General features: G+C 42.1%; 2 protein-coding genes across 3 annotated transcripts in view; both read right to left on the reverse strand.

Moving 5' to 3' along the window:
- Positions 1–16,376, reverse strand: part of LOC143808697 (cytochrome P450 2B11-like) — a 535,684-nt gene extending 519,308 nt beyond the window's left edge. The window contains exon 1 of one of the 2 annotated variants that reach the window (XM_077291624.1): positions 16,347–16,376. The gene's annotated coding sequence lies outside the window, so the exon portion shown is untranslated. The remainder of the gene's footprint in view (positions 1–16,346) is intronic. The other variant, XM_077291619.1, reaches the window with a different exon arrangement.
- The window catches only part of LOC143808698 (cytochrome P450 2C23-like), a 50,031-nt gene extending 33,630 nt beyond the window's left edge, over positions 1–16,401 (reverse strand). The window contains exons 1-5 of the mRNA XM_077291626.1: positions 16,347–16,401; positions 7,231–7,419; positions 5,649–5,811; positions 3,109–3,258; positions 2,670–2,830 (exon numbers count right to left, since the gene is read on the reverse strand). Of these exons, the coding sequence (XP_077147741.1) occupies positions 2,670–2,830; positions 3,109–3,258; positions 5,649–5,811; positions 7,231–7,407 (651 nt within the window). The 5' untranslated portion in view covers positions 7,408–7,419; positions 16,347–16,401. The remainder of the gene's footprint in view (positions 1–2,669; positions 2,831–3,108; positions 3,259–5,648; positions 5,812–7,230; positions 7,420–16,346) is intronic.
- Between the last annotated feature and the right edge of the window lie 3,924 nt (positions 16,402–20,325).

Raw genomic sequence — 20,325 nt, forward strand, 5'->3', positions numbered from 1 at the left:
TGTTTTATCAAGACCAAAGTCAGAGCAGCCATCTACCAGGAAGTTTTAGAGCACATCATGTTTCCCTGTGCAACAAGCCAGATGACAATTGACGGAACTCTGAACTACAATCTTCAGAGGTGCGGCCCCTCTGCGTCAGGTTCATGATCTTAGCCTCTGCGAGCTGGACCCTATCAAGTTTGTCATAAATCATCCCAAAGCATCAAAAAAGGTGTCAACAGATGAGCATTCTGGGGCTAGTGGGGACAAAAAGAATGCCCAAGTCTGAGGACCCCATGCAATAGGGACATGATTATACCCACCTGCTGGGACTCATCCCCAGAAGACAGGGGTCGTCAAGTAAAAAATAATTTACAGCTCTCCTTAAATATGCTTAATTGATCCTTCTCCCCTGAAAATCTGTCCAGAAGTGCCACAACTGGTTTGGGGGAGGTCACATGTACATCAGAGGGTCCAGGAGACATGCCTGCTGTCAAAAGCGGAGCGATTTGGGAGCCACCCAGAGTTCTAAACTGATCATGTAGCTGGGACTGTGATGATTCTAGCCTCTGGTGATCCCTGGCCAATCCTGAAACATCTGGGTCAGATTCGTCATCTGCACAAACTGGGTCCACTGTTCAGGAAAAAAGAGTGTATTGCCAGATGTAATGTGATGCTAGTCACTGCTAACGGACAGGCCGTGAGGCAGAAGAGTCAGACGTTCTGAGGTCAATATCGAGAGATACATAGATAACCAAGGAAAAAGACAAAGGCATAAGTCAGGTCACAGTCCAGGGTCAATAACAAGAGATAGCGGAACAAACGCCAAAGGACAAGACAAAGGGGTAGTCAAAACATGGTCCAAAGGGTCAGGCAGCAGAAGATCAGAGCTCAGAGCAACAGAATCAGACTGACACTCACTTAGAAGCACAAACTAGGTCTGGCAGGGATCAGTGGCAGACAGCTCAGTTAAGTAGCTATGCGATTATCAGAACACTGAATCCCTGAAGAAAGTCCCGCATGCTCCAGTCACAGATTGGACAGAAGAGCTGTTAATCAAGGCACCAAGAGCCCAGCAATCCCATCACAGAATTGGACAGTCAAGCTGTCAATCAAGCCACAGACAGCTCTGCAAGACAGTTTCCACAGAACAGCATAGCAATCATTCAATGAACGGAGGAATCGTGACATTTGGGTTTTCATTGGCTGTAAGCCATAATCATCAACATTAACAGAAATAAACACTTGATATACATCAATCTGTTTGTAATGACTTTATTTAATATATGAGTTTCACTTTTTGCATTGAAGAACTGATATAAATTAACTTTGTAATGGTATTCTAATTTTGTGAGGTGCACCTGTAACTTCAATTTGGCTACCAATGTGATTTTTTGGACTTTCTTTTTGAACAATGAAGATTTATTTAATACATCTCAGTGAAGTTTTGCTGACTGACTTTGTCTTACAAATACTAATGTAGAATACTGACCAAAAGCTGCATGTGTGAACGTGGCCTTATATTTTAAAACAGGGATGCACTTTCTCAGCTTGAAGAGGGAAATCTTTGAGACATTCATCATCACTAGCCTTTACAAAAGTTAATCTATTTGCAATAAAAAAACATGATGGTTGTCTCAAACAGGATTTTTCAAGTGTTTTTAGAGATTGGCTTCTTAGAGATAACGAACCCAAACATGAGGGTAATTGGAGGAAAATTATTTTGTAGAATGATGCTCAATGGATCATAACTTTAAACACTAGATCTCCATCTGGTTTGCATTTTCATAATGACCTTATGTATATATATTGATTTTTTTGTTTTTTATTCCAGCCCTTATAAGTGATTTGTAGAAGGTAGAGGCGTGTGCACTACTATTAATGGTGCCAAGGTTAGGTTCCCACACCATGTGAAACTCAAAAGAAAGAACCTGGCACTCATCTTAATGCTCGTGAGAATTTTTAATTGTAGTACCCAAAACGTTTCGGTCCTATGTCAGGACCTTCATCAGCTACGTACTAGTAGTAAGATTATTGGAAGTGGTGACACTGTTGTCAGAGGGCACACCGTGATCTGCGTCTGTTACTGCGCAGCAAATAATTTGGCAATTAGAGTGGACTCATATAGCTGGTGTGTGCTGGTGTCCAGACACGGTATCCCCCGCTGGTCTCTGAGATGCAAACAGGATAACCAGCATTCAGAAGAGCACATGTGCAGCATTATCTCTCCTGACTAGAAGACTTCACTCCTGTATGGAGGAGATTAAGTGGGGAAAAATTTCCCCTCAACATGAGCTCGCATGGAAAACTATGATGGGAGCAGTAGTGTTTACTTGCTCAGGCCGCTTGAACCGCCCAGAACTCGAAGTTACCTCAGGAAGTGTGAGAGTCCAGAGCTGGGAGTTACCTCAGGAAATCTGTGTGAGCCCTGAGCTGGGAGGCTCCTCCCAGCCATTTACATGGCAGCTTGTTGTGAAGAGAATAATCACTTAGCTTCATATACACATTTGCCAGTACATGGCTGCAATGCACATTTATGAATTGATGGTATACAATGCAATGTATTGCATTTTTTAACTCACAGTTTCCAAACTAATTATGACACGCTGGAACAAATCTACTGCCACATGACAACTGCCTCAATCAGCAGCGGTAGAACGGGTACTGGGATACCACAAAAGTATACATACCCGAACCATCTTACTCTCCATGATCTTGACAGTGTCATTCACTAGATTCATGAGTTTTAGGATTGTAGGATCATCATATTCATATCTATGACCCAGCAGGATGGACACGATTATGTTGGCCACAGCAGCATTTATGATGGTTTGATTATTGAATGGTTTCCCTAAAAATACAATGTGGGGAAGTTTTTAGTTCAAGGAATGAAAATAAAGTTTTTGGGGTCAAAAACAACACAAAATTAAACTCATTTATTTGCCACTTTGTATGTCATTACCGGTATGTGGGATTGCTCCAATTAAGGTTTGCATTACTCCAATCCATCTAAAATAAAAATTAAGCAACTTTGCAACAGTCTTGATAAAAAAAAAGAAAAATCACCCTTTTGTTTTGTCTATCCGGCTTCAATGCAAACACATGAAGACATTATATGAACTGAATTACCTCCATAAGATCTGACTGTCTGTAATAAGCAGTCACACTCTTCAGTGATCTTATTTTCTATGTCCTTTCTCCCCATGCCATAGTCTCGTAATGTGGACAGTGTGAATCTTCTCATCACTCTCCAGTTCTCTCCATTGGAGAAGAGGATACCTGCATGGATTGAGGACAGATTACTGCTGTTAGGACACAGAGTGCAAAGTAAATCTCATAAAAATTACATTTTATTTCAACATATTAAAACATGAGTTAAAGATACATACACGTATACATACACAAACAGAGCTTTCCTGAAAAAAGATGGTGCCAGCACAGATGTGCATTAATCTAGCAAAAATATTTTTAAATATATTGCAAGAACATCACAAAATGAGGTTCCCTAAGTAAAATCCACCCCAGTCAAAGACCAATGCTATGAATATTGCTAAATAGTTTTAGCCATGAAGAAAATACAAGTAAAGTACTTACCGTATATTCTCAAGTATAAGCCGACCAGAGTATAAGCCGAGACCCCTAATTTTGCCACAAAAAACTGGGAAAATTAATGACTCGAGTATAAGTCTAGGGTGGGAAATGCAGCAGCTACTGGTAAATTTCAAAAATAAAAATAGATACCAATAAAAGTAAAATTAATTGAGACATCAGTAGGTTAAGTGTTTTTGAATGTCCATATTGATTCAGGACCCCATATAATGATCCATACAGTTCATGATGGGCCCCATAAGATGCTCCATATTAAAATATGCCCCATATAATGCTGCACAAAGGTTAATAATGGCCCCATAAGATGCTCTGTATTAAAATATGCCCCATATAATGCTGCATAAAAGGTTATTGATGGTCCCATAAGATGCTCCATAGAATAATATGCCCCATATGATGCTGCTGCGATTAAATAAAAAAAGAGTGACATACTCACCTCTCGTCACTGGGCGCCAGGTGCAGGAGTTGCCGCTGGCTAAAGCCCCCAGCACATCCGATATTCACCTGTCCCTGTTCCACCACCGTGCGCCGCTGTGTCTTCCGGGTCTCAAATGTGACTGCTCAAGCAGAGGGCACGCATTAAACAAGTCATCGCACCCTCTGACCTGAACATCACAGCCAGAGGACGCGGAGACAGAGCCTGGTGGTGGAACGAGGACAGGTGAATATCGCTTGGCTCACCCTCCCCCGTCATACTCACCCCCCTCCTGGCACAGTCTGCAAGTCCCTGCTTTTCTGATGGTCTCTGGCGCGCACCGGCAGCTTGTTCCTGTGTTCAGTAGTCACATGGTACCCCTCATTAAATTAATGAATATGCGCTCCACTCCTATGGGAGTGGAGGCGCGTCCATATTCATTACTTTAATAAGCGGTACCATGTGACCGCTGAACACAGGAATAGCTGCGGGCTCTGGAGACCATCTGAGAAGCAGGGACTTGCAGAGACTACCTCGGGAGGAAGGGAATACGATGCGACAGCCGCAACTCCTGCTGCTTCCCCTGCCCTGTTGACCCCCTGGGACAATGACTCAAGTATAAGCCGAGAAGGGCAATTTCATCCTAAAAAAAAATGGGCTGAAAGTCTCGGCTTATACTCGAGTTTATACGGTACATAAAGGTAGTATGTACTGTAAACGTACAGGGTAGAGTACAATGGTGGGCCTGCACACCATGGATCTGCAAACAACTGATCTGCTGGGGTGTCAGGAGTTGGACTCTCAATGACCGGTAATCAATATCCAAGTCCCACAAAACCTCATATAAAATGTTGTTATAGGATATTTGAAATTAAGTAGCTTAGAAAAAATCTCATTTAGGGTATGTGCACACGTTCAGGATTTCTTGCAGAAATTTCCTGACAAAAAACGGACATGTCTGCCAGAAATCCGCATGCGTTTTTTTTGTTTTTTGTGCGGTTTTTTTTGCTGTTTTTTTGCGTTCTTTTCCTGAGCTTTCCCAATGCATTAAGTAGCGGGAAAAACATGAAAAATCCGCAAAATGAATGAACATGCTCCTTTTTTTACCGCAATGCGTTTTTTTCTCGAAAAAAAACGCGTGTGCACAAAAATTGCGGAATGCATTCTAAATGATAGGATGCATATGTATGCATTTTTTATGCATTTTTATCTCGTTTTTATAGCGAAAAAACTTGAAAAATCCTGAACGTGTGCCCATACCCTTATTTGTATAATACATGTGTTGTTAGTACAAAGGATGGCACATGACTTATTGCTTCCAAAGACCTTACAAAGAACATTCATTACATGTGGAGGAAAGACTTCTGGTAGGTAAATAGGAAAGGGATCTTTACAGTTAGAGTAGTCAGACTGTGGAATGCCGACCTCAAGATGTTGTAATGGCCAACATTTTAACAGCAATTATAGGAGAGCTGGATACTTTTCTCACATCCAATTGCATTGTCGTTGGTTAAAAAAAATCTAGCAAAAGAGAATGCAGAACTAGTGGAGAAAGGCTGAACTTAATGGACCCAAGTCTTTTTTTTTTCACCTATGTAGCAGAGTATTTTGAATCAGATGCCATTTCAATTTGTTTATTACTTACCATGCTTATCTGATACTTTAGAGCCTATTGCCGTGTACGGCCTGCCAGCAAATTCCTCGGCATGGTTGACGAGAGCATCTTTCACCATGTCATAACCACACAGTACAACTAGCCTTTGGGCACCTAGATAGACGGTGAATATTGGTCCGTATTTCTTTGACATCTGGATAAACATAAGATAATAGGAATATATATTAAAATGATTTCACTGCTTATCATTATCATTAAAAGCCTCAATTTGATCATTTTTTCCCGCAGCTAGTCTACATGTCGAATTCTGTTCTCTTCAGTGCTGATATGCCCTAATATCTATATATTTCCTAAAAAGTGTTTTCTGATACATATTTTTTAAAAATGGGTAAGGAAAAATGTGATATAAAATAAGGAAGCAACCCATTGTCCACTATCTGACACATTCTTGGCTTCAGGCCTTCAGCACTGCCGTGCCGGTGGTGGTCTTCACTCTCTGGTTACATTTTGTGGCAATGGTGTATTATTCATGCACACATGAACACCACAGCCAATTACTGTCCCCACCAGTGAGGTCATCATCCCTGCAAGAAGCAAGTATAGACTATTGGGAGACAATTGGGGTATTATTAAATACCATTTGTTCCTTGTGGGAAATTTTGTTTAAATAATAGAAAACTAATTTTAAAAAAAGTGTAAACAACATTTGCAAATTTATAAATCTCCTAACATTTTTTGCAGACCTAGTTGTTTCCATGGTAACAGACTACAAACAACAATGTAGTCTGATCCTGCAGTCAGGTGCTATTTTTACTTATCTGCCCTGTATTCTACTGCCTGAAAACTGGGAATAATACTGATTGAGAGCATAGGGACTAGAGTAACCCATGACTGCAGAATCCACACAGGATATTTTTGTTATTCGCTTTATTAGGACATGAAAGAGCTGAATACACAAAATGATCATATTTATAAATTAAAGGATTTGTCCGGGACATCAACATTGGTGGCCGACCCTTAGCAGAGGTTATTAATGTCTGATCCTTAGGGTGCGGCACTCGGCTCTCCCACATATCAGCTGTTCCTATTGCTATCATCGTCCATAACTGCTCAGTTCCAGACGATTACAGCAACAGGATCATCAAATTGCAGCATGGCACTGCATAAATTGCCTCATATTGGCATTTATAAAATTGGAATTGCATCATTCATCCAGAAAATAATAAAAAAACGAGCATAATTAGGGCATAAATTGGCAAATTCATGTATGCCTAGCAGCCACGACAAGGTAATCTTCTTTGCTGGGAACCTAACCTAATGTGTTTCCTCACTCGGGCTGGTAGCTTACTGATAATTTCTGACCCCTGCACCAGTAAAAGCTGATTGCACCCCTGCAGATCAGACATTGATGACCTACCATCAAGACGTTTTGAAAATTTTCCAATCTAATTGTATTGGACTAAAATTTGAGGCACATTAATTCAAGGTAAGAAGTCAATACCATCCAAAAGTATTGACAAGTAAAGCCATACGCAAACGTAACATTCCACCAAGAATAAGAATCCCAATTTAATCCATACTCTATCTGTACATATAGCGGAGGGTCTCTTACCTCTGTGAAGGACTTTTGGGGTTTTAATGTGTTGATCACATGCATGTTTCCTATGATCGGTAAAGGCATAGGACCAGGAGGGAAATTGATGGATTTTTTCTGGTTCTTAAAAACATTGATCAGAAATAAAATGACCACAAAGGACACAAGAACAGAGATGGGATCCACTGTGACCATGTCTGCAAAAACCTAAAAAACAGGGAATAAAATATAGATCATTCAATATTCAGTATTGTAACAACAAGGCCGGAGTCACACTACATGTATTGAAAATTGGTCCAAGTCTCCCTGTCGAGAGTTGCACGAGTGTAATGCGAGTGACATGCGAGTACAATCTGATTTTTCACAACTAGCATTTGATTTACATCGTAATGCAGTGCGACTGTGTAAGGGGGTGTGCCGGCAGCTGGTTTGAGCCCTGCATTCCTGTGCATGCCTACCTAATGAAATTGGGTATGTTTTGTGTTTGCTGTATGCCCCATGTAGTTTATGATAGTTGGCACTGTTTAATATGATAATGGCTGACACTGCTCTGATATCTGTGTGTTAGGGACAGGAATAGGGACAGTCAGTGGCAGTGGTAGGTTAGCATTGGTAAGGGTTATGGCAGTGTAGTTGTGGCTTAGGCTACTTTCACATTTTTGTCTTTCTGCTACTGTCGCAATATGTCGATTTTTGAAAATACAGGATCCTGCATTTTCCATTCAAGGGAACATTTTTCTGTACGCTGTTTACTGTGTTTCCGACTGCGCATGCCCGGCAGGAAATCTTTCTCTCTCTCTCTTTCCTCCCCGGGACTTTAGACTGGACAGCGGACCCGTTGAAAAACTGCATCCGCTGCTCATGATGTACACTATTTCACAAACGTCCGTCAGTAAGTCGCGCCAACGCTTTGTGATGGCTCACTACCGTCGGAAATGTGAAAGTAGCCTTAGTGTTAAGGGGGCACTGTAGAGTAGGAGATTAGATTGTGTTGAGAACTAGTTTCAGTCAGAGTAGTGACAGTTGAGAAAGGGGGCGGAGCCAGTGTGGTGGCAGGGAGAGTGCCTTTCTGAGGTAATTTCCAGGTAGTGGGAGGAGATAGAGCAGAGTGAGAGGAATTGTTCTATAAGGAGTGGTAGTAGTTGTGTGGTGAGTTACAGTTGACTGAGACAGAAGAAGCGCTGAGGGAAGCAGGTCTGGAGATGTTAGATCTTAAAGCATGTGAAATGCGAGGCAGTCTGGAAGGGTTGGTGGCTTGTCTGTGGGTTACCTCCCGTGACATCAGGGACTTATGGTCCGAACAGGAATTGCAGAGGGAACCTGATTTTTCACCCAGGATGAAGAAAGTGGACGGGGGGCACCTAGTATCAGAAAGCTGGAATTCCCGGGGGACTGCGAGTCTGGAAGCCGTGGTGCTAGAAGATAAGCTGAAGGAAAAGACCAGGGAAAGTGCAGGAGGAGAAGTTCTTAGGTCTTTTGAAGATTGTTGGATTAAGTCTGCTATGAAGATGCATGAATTGAGTACATTTTTATTGAAAATTAATCTGGACTTTGATAACATTTGTGTGTGTCTGCGACGGATTGGAGCCCTGTATGCTGTGAAGGATTCTGACTCACAGGTGGGTGAACTACTTGACACAACCAGCACACCAAAAAATCGACATAATTAGGGTTGAGCGACTTTTCCTTTTTTGAGGTCGAGTCGGGTTTCATGAAACCCGACTTTCTCAAAAGTCGAGTCGAGTGAAATCAGCCGATCTTCTTGAAAAGTCGGGGTCGGGGATCGGCCAAAACACGAAACCCAATGCAAGTTACTGGAAAATCTATATATTTTTATATTTACTTCAGCGCGATATGTTAGTAGTGTGTATGTGCAAAATTTCGGCGCTGTAGCTATTAAATTTAAGGGTTAAATCGCGGAAAAAATTGGCATGGGCTCCCGCGCAATTTTCTCCACCAGAGTGGTAAAGCCAGTGACTGAGGGCAGATATTATTAGCCTAGAGAGGGTCCATGGTTATTGCCCCCCCCCGGCTACAAACATCTGCCCCCAGCCACCTCAAAAAAGGCACATCTGGAAGATGCGCCTATTCTGGCACTTGGCCACTCTCTTCCCACTCCCGTGTAGCGGTGAGATATGGGGTAATGAAGGGTTAATGTCACCTTGCTATTGTAAGGTGACATTAAGCCAGATTAATAATGGAGAGGCGTCAATTATGACACCTATCCATTATTAATCCAATTGTATGAAACAGTTAAAAAAAAACACACATTATTGCAAAGTATTTTAATGAAATAAAGACACAGGTTGTTGTAATATTTTATTATACTGGTAATCCACCTGAAGACCAAAATTGCGTTCCGGCTTGTGATTGGTCGTGTGACCGCGACGTGACCGCGACGCGACCAATCACAAGCCGGAACGTAATTTTTAAATCCTGAATGCCTAGAATTAGGCATTAAGGACCTTAAATTACATCACGGCTTGCTGTGATTGGTCGCGTCGCGGTCACAAGGGCGGCACGCAACCAATCACAAGCCGTGATGTAATTTTAAAATGCGCGCGTTTCCTGCCTCCCGTGACGTCACGGCTTGTGATTGGTCGCGTCGCCCATGTGACCGCGACGCGACCAATCACAATCCGGAACGTAATTTTAAAATCCTGAATGCCTAGAATTAGGCATTAAGGACCTTAAATTACGTCACGGCTTGCTGTGATTGGTCGCGTCGCGGCCACATGGGCGGCACGCGACCAATCACAAGCCAGAACGTAATTTTAAAATGCACGCGTTTCCTGCCTCCCGTGACGTCACGGCTTGTGATTGGTCGCGTCGCGGCCACATGGGCGGCACGCGACCAATCACAAGCCGGAACGTAATTTTAAAATGCGCGCGTTTCCTGCCTCCCGTGACGTCACGGCTTGTGATTGGTCGCGTCGCGGCCACATGGGCGGCACGCGACCAATCACAAGCCGGAACGTAATTTTAAAATGCGCGCATTGTCTGCCTCCTGTGACGTCACGGCTTGTGATTGGTCGCGTCGCGGTCACATGGGCGGCACGCGACCAATCACAAGCCGTGACGTCACGGGAGGAAGGAAACGCGCGCATTTTAAGCAAAGAACGCTGCCGGTTCCCTCGGTGAGGTCCAGGCTGCGTCGGAGAGGTGAGTATAGCAATATTTTTTATTTTAATTCTTTATTTTACACATTAATGTTGTTTCGATACCGATACCCGATACCACAAAAGTATCGGATCTCGGTATCAGAATTCCGATACCCGCAAGTATCGGCCGATACCCGATACTTGCGGTATCGGAATGCTCAACACTAGTCCCCACGCGTTGAAACTACACACTGCATATGCTGGAAAGGATTTGTGAGCAGAAGAGAGCAGTTGTTGACTACCAGCATCAACAAGGCTGTCGTTATTCAGTTCAGACTCCACACATAAGACCTCAGAAGTGGACATGGATGTCAGACATATGTACCATCCTCAAAAACTTTGAGGACTGCACCAAGATGGTGAGCGGTGAGGACGCCATAATTAGCATCACCATCCTGCCTCTCTGCATTCTGAAAACCTCTCTGCTCACAATTAAAGATAAATCATTGCAGGCAGCCACTAGATCGCCAGGGTTAACGTGTTCCGTGCTGCTGCAGCCAGTGAATTTGTGGGCACGGGTGTCTATGATCCCTATAAAATATTTTTTTTAAATGTACCACACATGGGGATAATGTTTGTCAGCCCATGCACTTAGTGTATGGGCATTACAAGTGTAGGAGACCGGCTCCTTTGAAATTGGACATTTTTTTTATGAGGCCCTCCTCCATGTTTCTTCCAAGGTGGGATTGTGTTGCTTGAAAATTTGGGTCAAGGTGGCCCTTGCATGCAATGCATAAGGAAACAGTATGGCAGGACCAGCTGAATAATGTGAAGTGGGTTTTCCTCTGGCCATCCAGTACCTGGGTTCAAAGGCCTATTGGAGTGCACATGACTTGGTAGCAGGGCAGGTCTTGCAGGTAATACATAAGAAAACAGTATGGAATTACAAAATGAATAATGTGAAGTGTATTTTCCTGTGGCCATCCAGTACCTGGGTTCAAAGGATTCTTTGGGTGCATATGACTTGGCAGCAGGGCAGGCCTTGCATTCTATTCAACATTTTTTCAGGAAGCCCTCCTGTACCTCTCATGAAAGGGGTATTGGGGTGCATCGTAATTCTTGGCAGACTATCCACTCACTGCATAGGCAATAACAGCATAGGAGACCCACTGTTTAATAATGGCCCTTTAAAGAATATTAATGTTGCCTGATGCCCCTCCAAAAATAGGCTGTGTGACTTTAAGAGTTCCTCCTTCATAAATGAAGCAAGATGTGTCTCCTTATGTGTCACTCAACACATGGCCAGCTAGGGGTGTTAAATTTTACAATGACATTTCCCAGTGAATGCATTTGTATTGGTTGAAAGCAATGTTAAAGTTGAAATGCGCATCAAAAACGCTGCGTGTGAACATAGCCCAAGTGGTGGAGGAACATTTTGGTCTGGGGTTAATTATTTTGCCATATATACAATTCTTTTCCCTGGAAAGTATGTACCTTAACATATTTCCCAGCAAAATTCATTTTGGTTTGTTTTTGTATGTTTTTTGGTGCACCTGTAAAAATGGCTTGAAACTCTGACAGCATTGCTTACAGCTGTGACCTAAGAGTCAGAAATGCTTCCAGGGGTAATCCTTATGATGTTCCTCTGTCATTTGAGCAGTGTTTCCATCATTTTCAGACGTTTTTAGACCTTAAAAGGACCGCCGGGGGGGATTGCTCGGGATTGTAAAAATGCTCGGGTTTCCCATAGACTTACATTGGGCTCGTTGCTCGGGTCGAGTACCCGAATAGTCCAATCTGCTCGACCCGAGCCACGAGCACCCGAGCAATTTAGCTCTCGCTCAACACTACACTGGAGCAATGACACAAAAATATCCTGGGAGGGTGGACCCTTTAAAGGAACTATCCAGGCAACTGATACTCACAAATCCCAGTATTGGACTGAAAGAGTGGACCATGACACAATGAAAATCAAACCTGTGTCCACCTGTTTCCTGTACCCTTCCTCAAATCTACTAATAGGCAATAAAACCATCAACTCTGCCCTGAAGGTTCCCTGAAAAAATCACTTTCCCTAGTCCCGGCTCACAGGGCATGGCGTCCACCAGTGGTGATAAAATCTGAAAGTCACAAAACTTCCATAATAAATTATATTTTCTCTCATGCCTAAAGTTAATGAGAAATAAAATGTATATTTTAGAAAATCAGTTCTTTTGGTTCACATAAAATAAACCTTATAGTAAGTGCAGGCAGCTCCAGACCGCGTCTCCGTGCTCAAGTGAATTGACCGCATACAGTAGAAGGTGCGGTCAGGGCAGGAAGCAGTGACAGCCAACGAGGGAAGCGGGTGAGTATTTTCAGAACAGCGGGGGGGCGCACAGGGGGTGGGAGGGCAGCGGACAGATAGATCTTTCTTTTAAACACTATTATTCATATCTTCTATGCAGCAAACGCTGCTGCACAGAAGATATGAATCACGGATTCAGCACCAGATGCTGGTACGTGTGGTACCCAGCACGGTGCGTGTGGTACCCAATGGGCACACGGGCGGCACACGTGTGCCGCAAGTGTGCCACACTGATGTACACCAGAAATGTAGGGGCACACGGACACGGATAATTCCGGTACCGATTGTTTCCGGTACCGGAATTATCTGGACATGTGGGACAGGCCTAAGTTGGGGAGGTCTTCAGGTGCCGAATAGGGCTGACGAGGACAAGTTGAGGTATGAAGCACATCATTGACAAAACCAAAAGAAGTAAGTAGAGGACTGGTAAGATATTGACAAAACAGGTGAGCAATGTAAGTAGATAAAATCTAATCACTGGCTTTTTCCCATGGTGCTGAGGTCACCGCAGTTCAACCCTGCTAGGAACGAAGCCTCATTGACCGGCTGTAACAACGATGATGTCACTGCTGGTCAATGATGCTGTGCTCACAGCTGCTCATTTACCAGTTGTTCTCAGCCTGGATGGTCACATCTTGGCATGGTCCAGGTTGAAAACTATTTATCCCCCACACATGGATTACGGCATGGGCAGAAAGATGGACAGGTGAGGGATATTGTTGTTTTTTACTTTAATTTTATTACAGGGGACAAGGGCTTCGGTGGAATAGTCATTAGGTGAGTATAACCGTGTTTTTTATTTTTAAATAAAACTGGAAAACTTTGTTTTGCTTTACTTCTAATAAAATACTTTATTCTGGTTGTGTCTTTATTTAACTTGTAACTATAAGATTAGTAATCAAGTGTTTTTTTATAGATGTCTCTCCATTAGTAATCCATTGGTTTGATGTCACCAGATAATACAAAAGTGACATCAACCCCACAAATATGAACCCCACTTGCCACCTCTACAGGGCAAGTAGGAAGAGCGCAAGCTGTGACCGATGAATACTCCCATCAGCCGCTCCTGCTGTCACTGTTATTAGCGGCAGCAGGCGTAAGCTGATGGGAGTAATAGTCCCATCAGCTGCCGCCTGCTGTCATTGTCAACACTTGAATACAACTCTCATCATTTTGCCCTGCTCGTGCTGAACGCCAGCAGAACAGGGGAAAGTAATGAGAGTCATATTCAGCACCCTGAGCTGGGGAACACGCTTACTGTAGCGCTTCTTCCCTGGCGCCGGTGCATGTCATTGGGATGACATCCATATGTGTTCTCCATGTGCACTTGTGCAGGACATTTTGCGGCATGGGCTGATGTGTGTTGTCTCACTCTCACCCATAGGCTTATATGGGTGCGAGTGAGCCAAGAGTCGGCCGAGTGTCTGTGACAATCGCAGCATGCTGCGATTGTCTTGGACTGAGGAAAATGGCCGACAAAAAATTGGCTGCTGGGAGGGGCCCCATAGTTTAATATTGGTCCAAGAGTAATATGATTTAGTCGCGTCCGTTTTAGTCGCCAGTGTGACCCCAGCCTTAGAGTAAAAATCACACCATTTGTTTGTTAGCTTCTCCACGTTAACTATAAAATTTTCAAAAAATGGAAAACAAGTTGTAGGAAAGGTGCACTGAATTGTTTGGCCACACTAAGGTTGCACCATGCACCAATGCTGGGTTTGAACAGTCATTTTGTGATGACAGAATCCACTTTTAGTCAATATAATTAAAAAGTAAAGTTTGTAATTGGAAGAAAAACTGTCTCCAAGAGCGCTTCCAATGAGTTATGGTGAAAAACTGCTACTCCGAATAGTAAGGTGTAAAAGTGATGTACCCCAAGATTCAGTACTGGTCCGTTATTATTCAATTTTATTATTAATGATATAGCAGACATGATTAATTCTGTGCTTTCTACTTTTTCAGATGGCATCAAGCAATGTAGCATGTTGCAGTCTACGGGGGTGGTTCACAAGTTACAGGCTGACTTGGGCAAAAAGTGAAAGGACATGCGCTTGGCAGATGAGGTTCAATGTGGAAAAACATAGTTATGCAGTTGGGAATCATATATTCTAAGGGAAGAAAAACTAGGAGAGTTACAGATCATACTAAAACTAAGGGGCCAATTCACCTCCGCAATTTCAGCAGAACTCTGTCATAATTTGCTTTGAAAAGTTGCAAACTTTATGCACAATGCAAAAGTGAGCAAAAACTTTGCAACTTTTGGCGTTTTCACTACAGTCTCAGTCAGCTTCACCAAAATGGGCAGAGCTGAAGCCAGACATGTCAGCTTGTCTAATTCATGGCGAGCTGTGGTGTTCTCAATGTCAGACATCTCACTTCAGCCAGACACTCGAGTAAGATTTCTGATGGGATGCTCAATTGCTACTAATTCTTTGAGGCATGCCCCTCTTTTAGTTTGGCAAGATAGATATCAACCTTGATAAATAAGGGCCATGATGGATTATTCTTTTGATTGGTCCCCACCACCTACCATTTCTCCTAGCCTCAATATTGAGATTACACAACTTTATTAGCAAGATAATTTAAATTTTGGGGAAAAATTTAACGATACCTGTGAATTAGAATTTCAAACAATTTTCAGATCTCTTTATTTAAAAGTTTCTAATATCGAAGGACAAAAGATGGGATTCTGTCTGTCATGAAGGTAACACACGCTCACTCACGGGTAAAGGAAAAAGGGAAGACATACTACATAGAGACAACGCATCGCACCCAACTGGTCCCTGCACAAACTATAAAGACTCTAGCTGCGCAACTCAAAAACACCACCTTGGACCTAGAGGAGAGGAGGCCGCAACACTCTGTCATCAAGAGTAGAGGAAAATGTGCAGGAAGATACAAAAACCCAGGGCGAGAAAAGCTAAGGAGAGCCATAAGTAAAAATAACAAGTGTAACCTCCCAGAGACCTAAAGAGGTAAAAGGAAGAACAAATGAGAAGGAAAATAAACAGACTCACTGGAGGAATTCATGCAAGGCAAACCCCTTTTGCTCAAGGGCAGGAACTCCTAAAACCAAGACCAATTAGCGGTATAGCCAGCAAAGAAGTGCAGTGAAGTGTGGACATATAAAACCAAGCCTAGAATGTGATGGGGCAGACCAAAACTGAAAAATGGAAAACACCTGGAGAGGAGCAAGCCAAGATACGAGAACAAAGAAAATTGGAACCATCAGCATTTGGACAGGGAGGAAAAAACAATAGCAACAGAGCAACACAATAGTGGAACAAATCCCTATACTGAACCATGTCACTGTCTTGATCTCTCAGATTCTTGCACTTGTCCTTCTTTCCTGCAATAAATTTGTCAGTTTATTTTTATACCTAATATATCTAAACAGTCAAGTACCAAAGTTACTTGATTGTCAATGTTCTTCATGTCACTTGTCAGTGATTTTACGGGAAGGCTACAATCCATGGCAGCCTGCCGAGGTGCAAAATGAATCAGTGAATGAATAAATAATTGTCAGAAATTAGCTTGCAAATCCACAAGACCCATTATAGATTTCAGATTTTACTAACAGCAATGTGATACACTCAGTGCACCTAAAAATGTTTCCTACATTTATATTACATGCTTATATTATAATCAATGACATAGAAGGTGTAAATATCAGCAGAGCGAGTTCTCACCGTGCAGTGTCAATCATCCAGCCAGCTCTGTATTATCTCTGAATTGTGTTGTCTGAGTGTTGTTGAAGTGAATATTTAAGCCCTCTACTGGGCCGCATCTGTTAAAATGTGATTGAAGTCCATCCCATACATTCCAGTGTTGCCTTACTTAACCCCTTAGAGTGGATTCACATGGGACAGATTTGGGGAAAAATGTCACAATTTAATGCAGTTTTTTTGAGCCAATGTTAGAATGGATTCAAATAGAATAAGAGGTATAAAAGGAAGGTAATACTCTGTACTTCCTACTACTGGAGCCATGTTTGTCTCTGGCTCAAAAGCTGCATGAAGCTCAGTAGATTATGGTAGTTTTCTCCAAAAAGGATGCACCAGAGGACACACTAAAACTGGGGATAAAAAACACTACAAAAAATTATAATTCCCTATTAAACTACAACCATCTGGCTGCAGTTTTTCTTGCAGTAAAGTAATTGCAAAGACCCTCTTCTAAGAGCTCATTCACATGTTTAAACACGTATGAGAAACAATGGTGTAATCAGTGTTGTGCATCGCCGTGTCCATTCTTACCATCAGTGTTTCATCTGTGTCCATTTTTGCCATCAGTGTGTCATTTGTGTGTCCACTTTTAAAATCAGTGCGTCATCTGTGTGTTCGCTTTTACCATCAGTGTATCATCCGTTTTTCAGTTCTTACCATCAGTGTGTCATCCATATGTCCGCTTTTACAATTAGTGTGTCATCCATGTGTCCATTTTTTACCATCAGTGTATCATTCGTGTGTCCACTTTTTACCATCAGTTTGTCATCCTTGTGTCCATTTTTACAGTTAGTGTGTCAACTGTGTCCATTTTTTACGATCAGTGTGTCATCCATGTGTCTGTTTTTTACCATCCGTAAGTCATCCATGTGTCCGTTTGTTATCATCAGTGTATCATCCATGTGTCCGTTTTTTACGATCGGTGTGTTATCCATTAATCCGTTTCTTACCATCGGTATGTCATTCAAGTCCGTTTTTGCCGCCAGTGTGTCATTTGTGTGTTCACTTTTAAAATCAGTGTGTCATCTGTGTGTTCGCTTTTACCGTCAGTGTATCATCCGTTTGTCAGTTCTTTCCATCAGTATGTCATCCATATGTCCGTTTTTACAATTAGTGTATCATTCGTGTGTCCACTTTTTACCATCACTGTATCATCCGTGTGTCCATTTTTTACCATCCATAAGTCATCCATGTGTCCGTTTGTTATCATCAGTGTATCATCCATGTGTCCGTTTTTTACCATCGGTGTGTCATCCTTGTGTCCGTTTTTACAATCGGATGATACACTGATGATAACAAATGGACACATGGATGACATACCGATTGTAAAAACGGACACAAGGATGACACACCAATGGTAAAAAACGGACACATGGATGATACACTGATGATAACAAACGGACACATGGATGACATACCATGTGTCCGTTTTTTACGATCTGTGTGTCATCCATATGTCCGTTTTAACCATCGGTATGTCATCCGTGTGTCCATTTTAACCATTGGTATGTCATCTATGTGTCCATTTGTTATCATCACAATCAGTGTTTCATCCGTGTGTCTGTTTTTTTACCATAAGTATGTCATCCATGTGTCCGTTTGTTATCATCAGTGACATTAGATTAGATCATCTGTCCAGCAATACAAAATTACACCCCACAAAGTACCAATAGCCTATTTCAGCACTACAGGGCTTGGCTGCATCCAGCAAAGATGAAAACATACAAGAAGTGTTAGTTAATATCTTGGCCAAAATATGCCAGCTCATAATTCACGTAAAGGGTTCTCAATGTGTTGGAAGACCACCACACATTATATACTACATTTCAGCTTCACTCTGCACAATGACAAATATTTGGATTACTCCAATGATTCTTTCATCACCTTTAGTCACGAGCCAGGACATCGCTCACCTTTATTCCAATGCACTTGCACAATACTCCCTCCTCCATGTGCAGACACCACAAATATTCAACCTTTCACTTACAGTCCTGACTCCTGAACCTGCCAGGAAAAATCCCACGAGATGTTTTATTATAAGACCTGGACAAATAAACAGAGGTCCTGATTCATCATTTGCGTTTTTTTAACCCACTTTTCTTTATTTGTTTAATTTTGTTCATGGCCATTTTTGCGGCAAAAAGTTCTTCAATGAATTTTGTGAAAAATCAAAAATTTCATTTTTTGGCCCTGTTTTGTGTCTTTTTCGTGACAAAAGTCACGCATTTTGCAAATTAGTGCAAAAATTGCACCAAACGTTTTGTTGTACAGAAAACTATACATGAGTGGAACAAGAGTACATTTGTGCCAAATGTTAATACTTTTTAATAACTCTCATTTGATAAACCTCTCTAAAAAATCTGGAAAAGAGAGTTTTCTAATTTTTATACCATTACCTAAACAGCAAAAGACAATCTAAAATAGGTGCAACTTGTTTAATGGATTTCCCACAAATTTTAAAAGTCACCATTTGAGAGGTTTTCACGCCCCAAAACTGGCGGAAATGCCATAAGGAAATTGAACCATGGTTTTTATCTTTTATCTCCCACTGTGAGTGCTAAAAAAAACCCCAATTCAGATATTACTTTATTTTATAAAACTTACACTGTTGGTCATTTGGTACAAATAATGTGCTAATTTTTTAGGTTTATTACACAGAGAGAGTAGAAATCCAACCGTCTGTATGGTATTTATGGGAGACATTACAACTAGTGTTGAGCGATACCATCCGATACTTGAAAGTATCGGTATCGGAAAGTATCGGCCGATACCGGCAAAGTATCGGATCTAATCCGATACCGATACCCGATACCAATACAAGTCAATGAGACTCAAGTATCGGACGGTATCCCTGATGGTTCCCAGGGTCTGAAGGAGAGGAAACTCTCCTTCAGGCCCTGGGATCCATATCAATGTGTAAAATAAAGAATTAAAATAAAAAATATTGCTATACTCACCTCTCCGACGCAGCCTGGACCTCACCGAGGGAACTGGCAGCGTTCTTTGCTTAAAATGCGCGCGTTTACTGCTTTCCGTGATGTCACGGCTTGTGATTGGTCGCGTGCCGCCCATGTGGCCGCGACGCGACCAATCACAGCAAGCCGTGACGTAATTTTCAGGTCCTGAATGCCTAATTCTATGAATGCAGAATTAGGCATTAAGGACCTGAAAATTACGTCACGGCTTGCTGTGATTGGTCGCGTCGCAGCCACATGGGTGGCACGCGACCAATCACAAGCCGTGACGTCACGGAAAGCAGTAAATGTGCGCATTTTAAGCAAAGAAAGCTGCCGGTTCCCTCGGTGAGGTCCAGGCTGCGTCGGAGAGGTGAGTATAGCAATATTTTTTATTTTAATTCTGTATTTTACACATTAATGTTGTTTCGATACCGATACCCGATACCACAAAAGTATCGGATCTCGGTATCGGAATTCCGATACCCGCAAGTATCGGCCGATACCCGATACTTGCGGTATCGGAATGCTCAACACTAATTACAACAACTCTGAGCCTGTCAGTATAACTAGCTACTATATGTTATGTACACTACTGTTCAAAAGTTTAGGGTCACTTAGAAATTTCCTTATTTTTCAATGAAAAGCACAGTTTTTCCAATGAAGCTAACATTAAATGATTCAGAAATACACTCTATACATTGTTAATGTGGGAAATGACTATTCAAGCTGCAAACATCTGGTTTGTAATGAAATATCTTCATAGGTGTATAGAGGCCCATTTCCAACAACCACCTCTCCAGTGTTCTTATGGTACTTTGTGTTTGTTAACTGTGTAGGAAGGCTAATGGATGGTTAGAATACCATTAAAAACCCTTGTGCAAGTATGTTAGCAAAGCTGAAAACAGTTTGGCTGATTAGAGAACCTATAAACCTGACCTTCCTTTGAGCTAGTTGAGAGTCTGGAGCATTACATTTGTTGGTTCCAT

The sequence above is a fragment of the Ranitomeya variabilis genome, chromosome 2, assembly GCF_051348905.1.
Source record: "Ranitomeya variabilis isolate aRanVar5 chromosome 2, aRanVar5.hap1, whole genome shotgun sequence".
Classification (NCBI taxonomy): Eukaryota; Metazoa; Chordata; class Amphibia; order Anura; family Dendrobatidae; genus Ranitomeya; species Ranitomeya variabilis.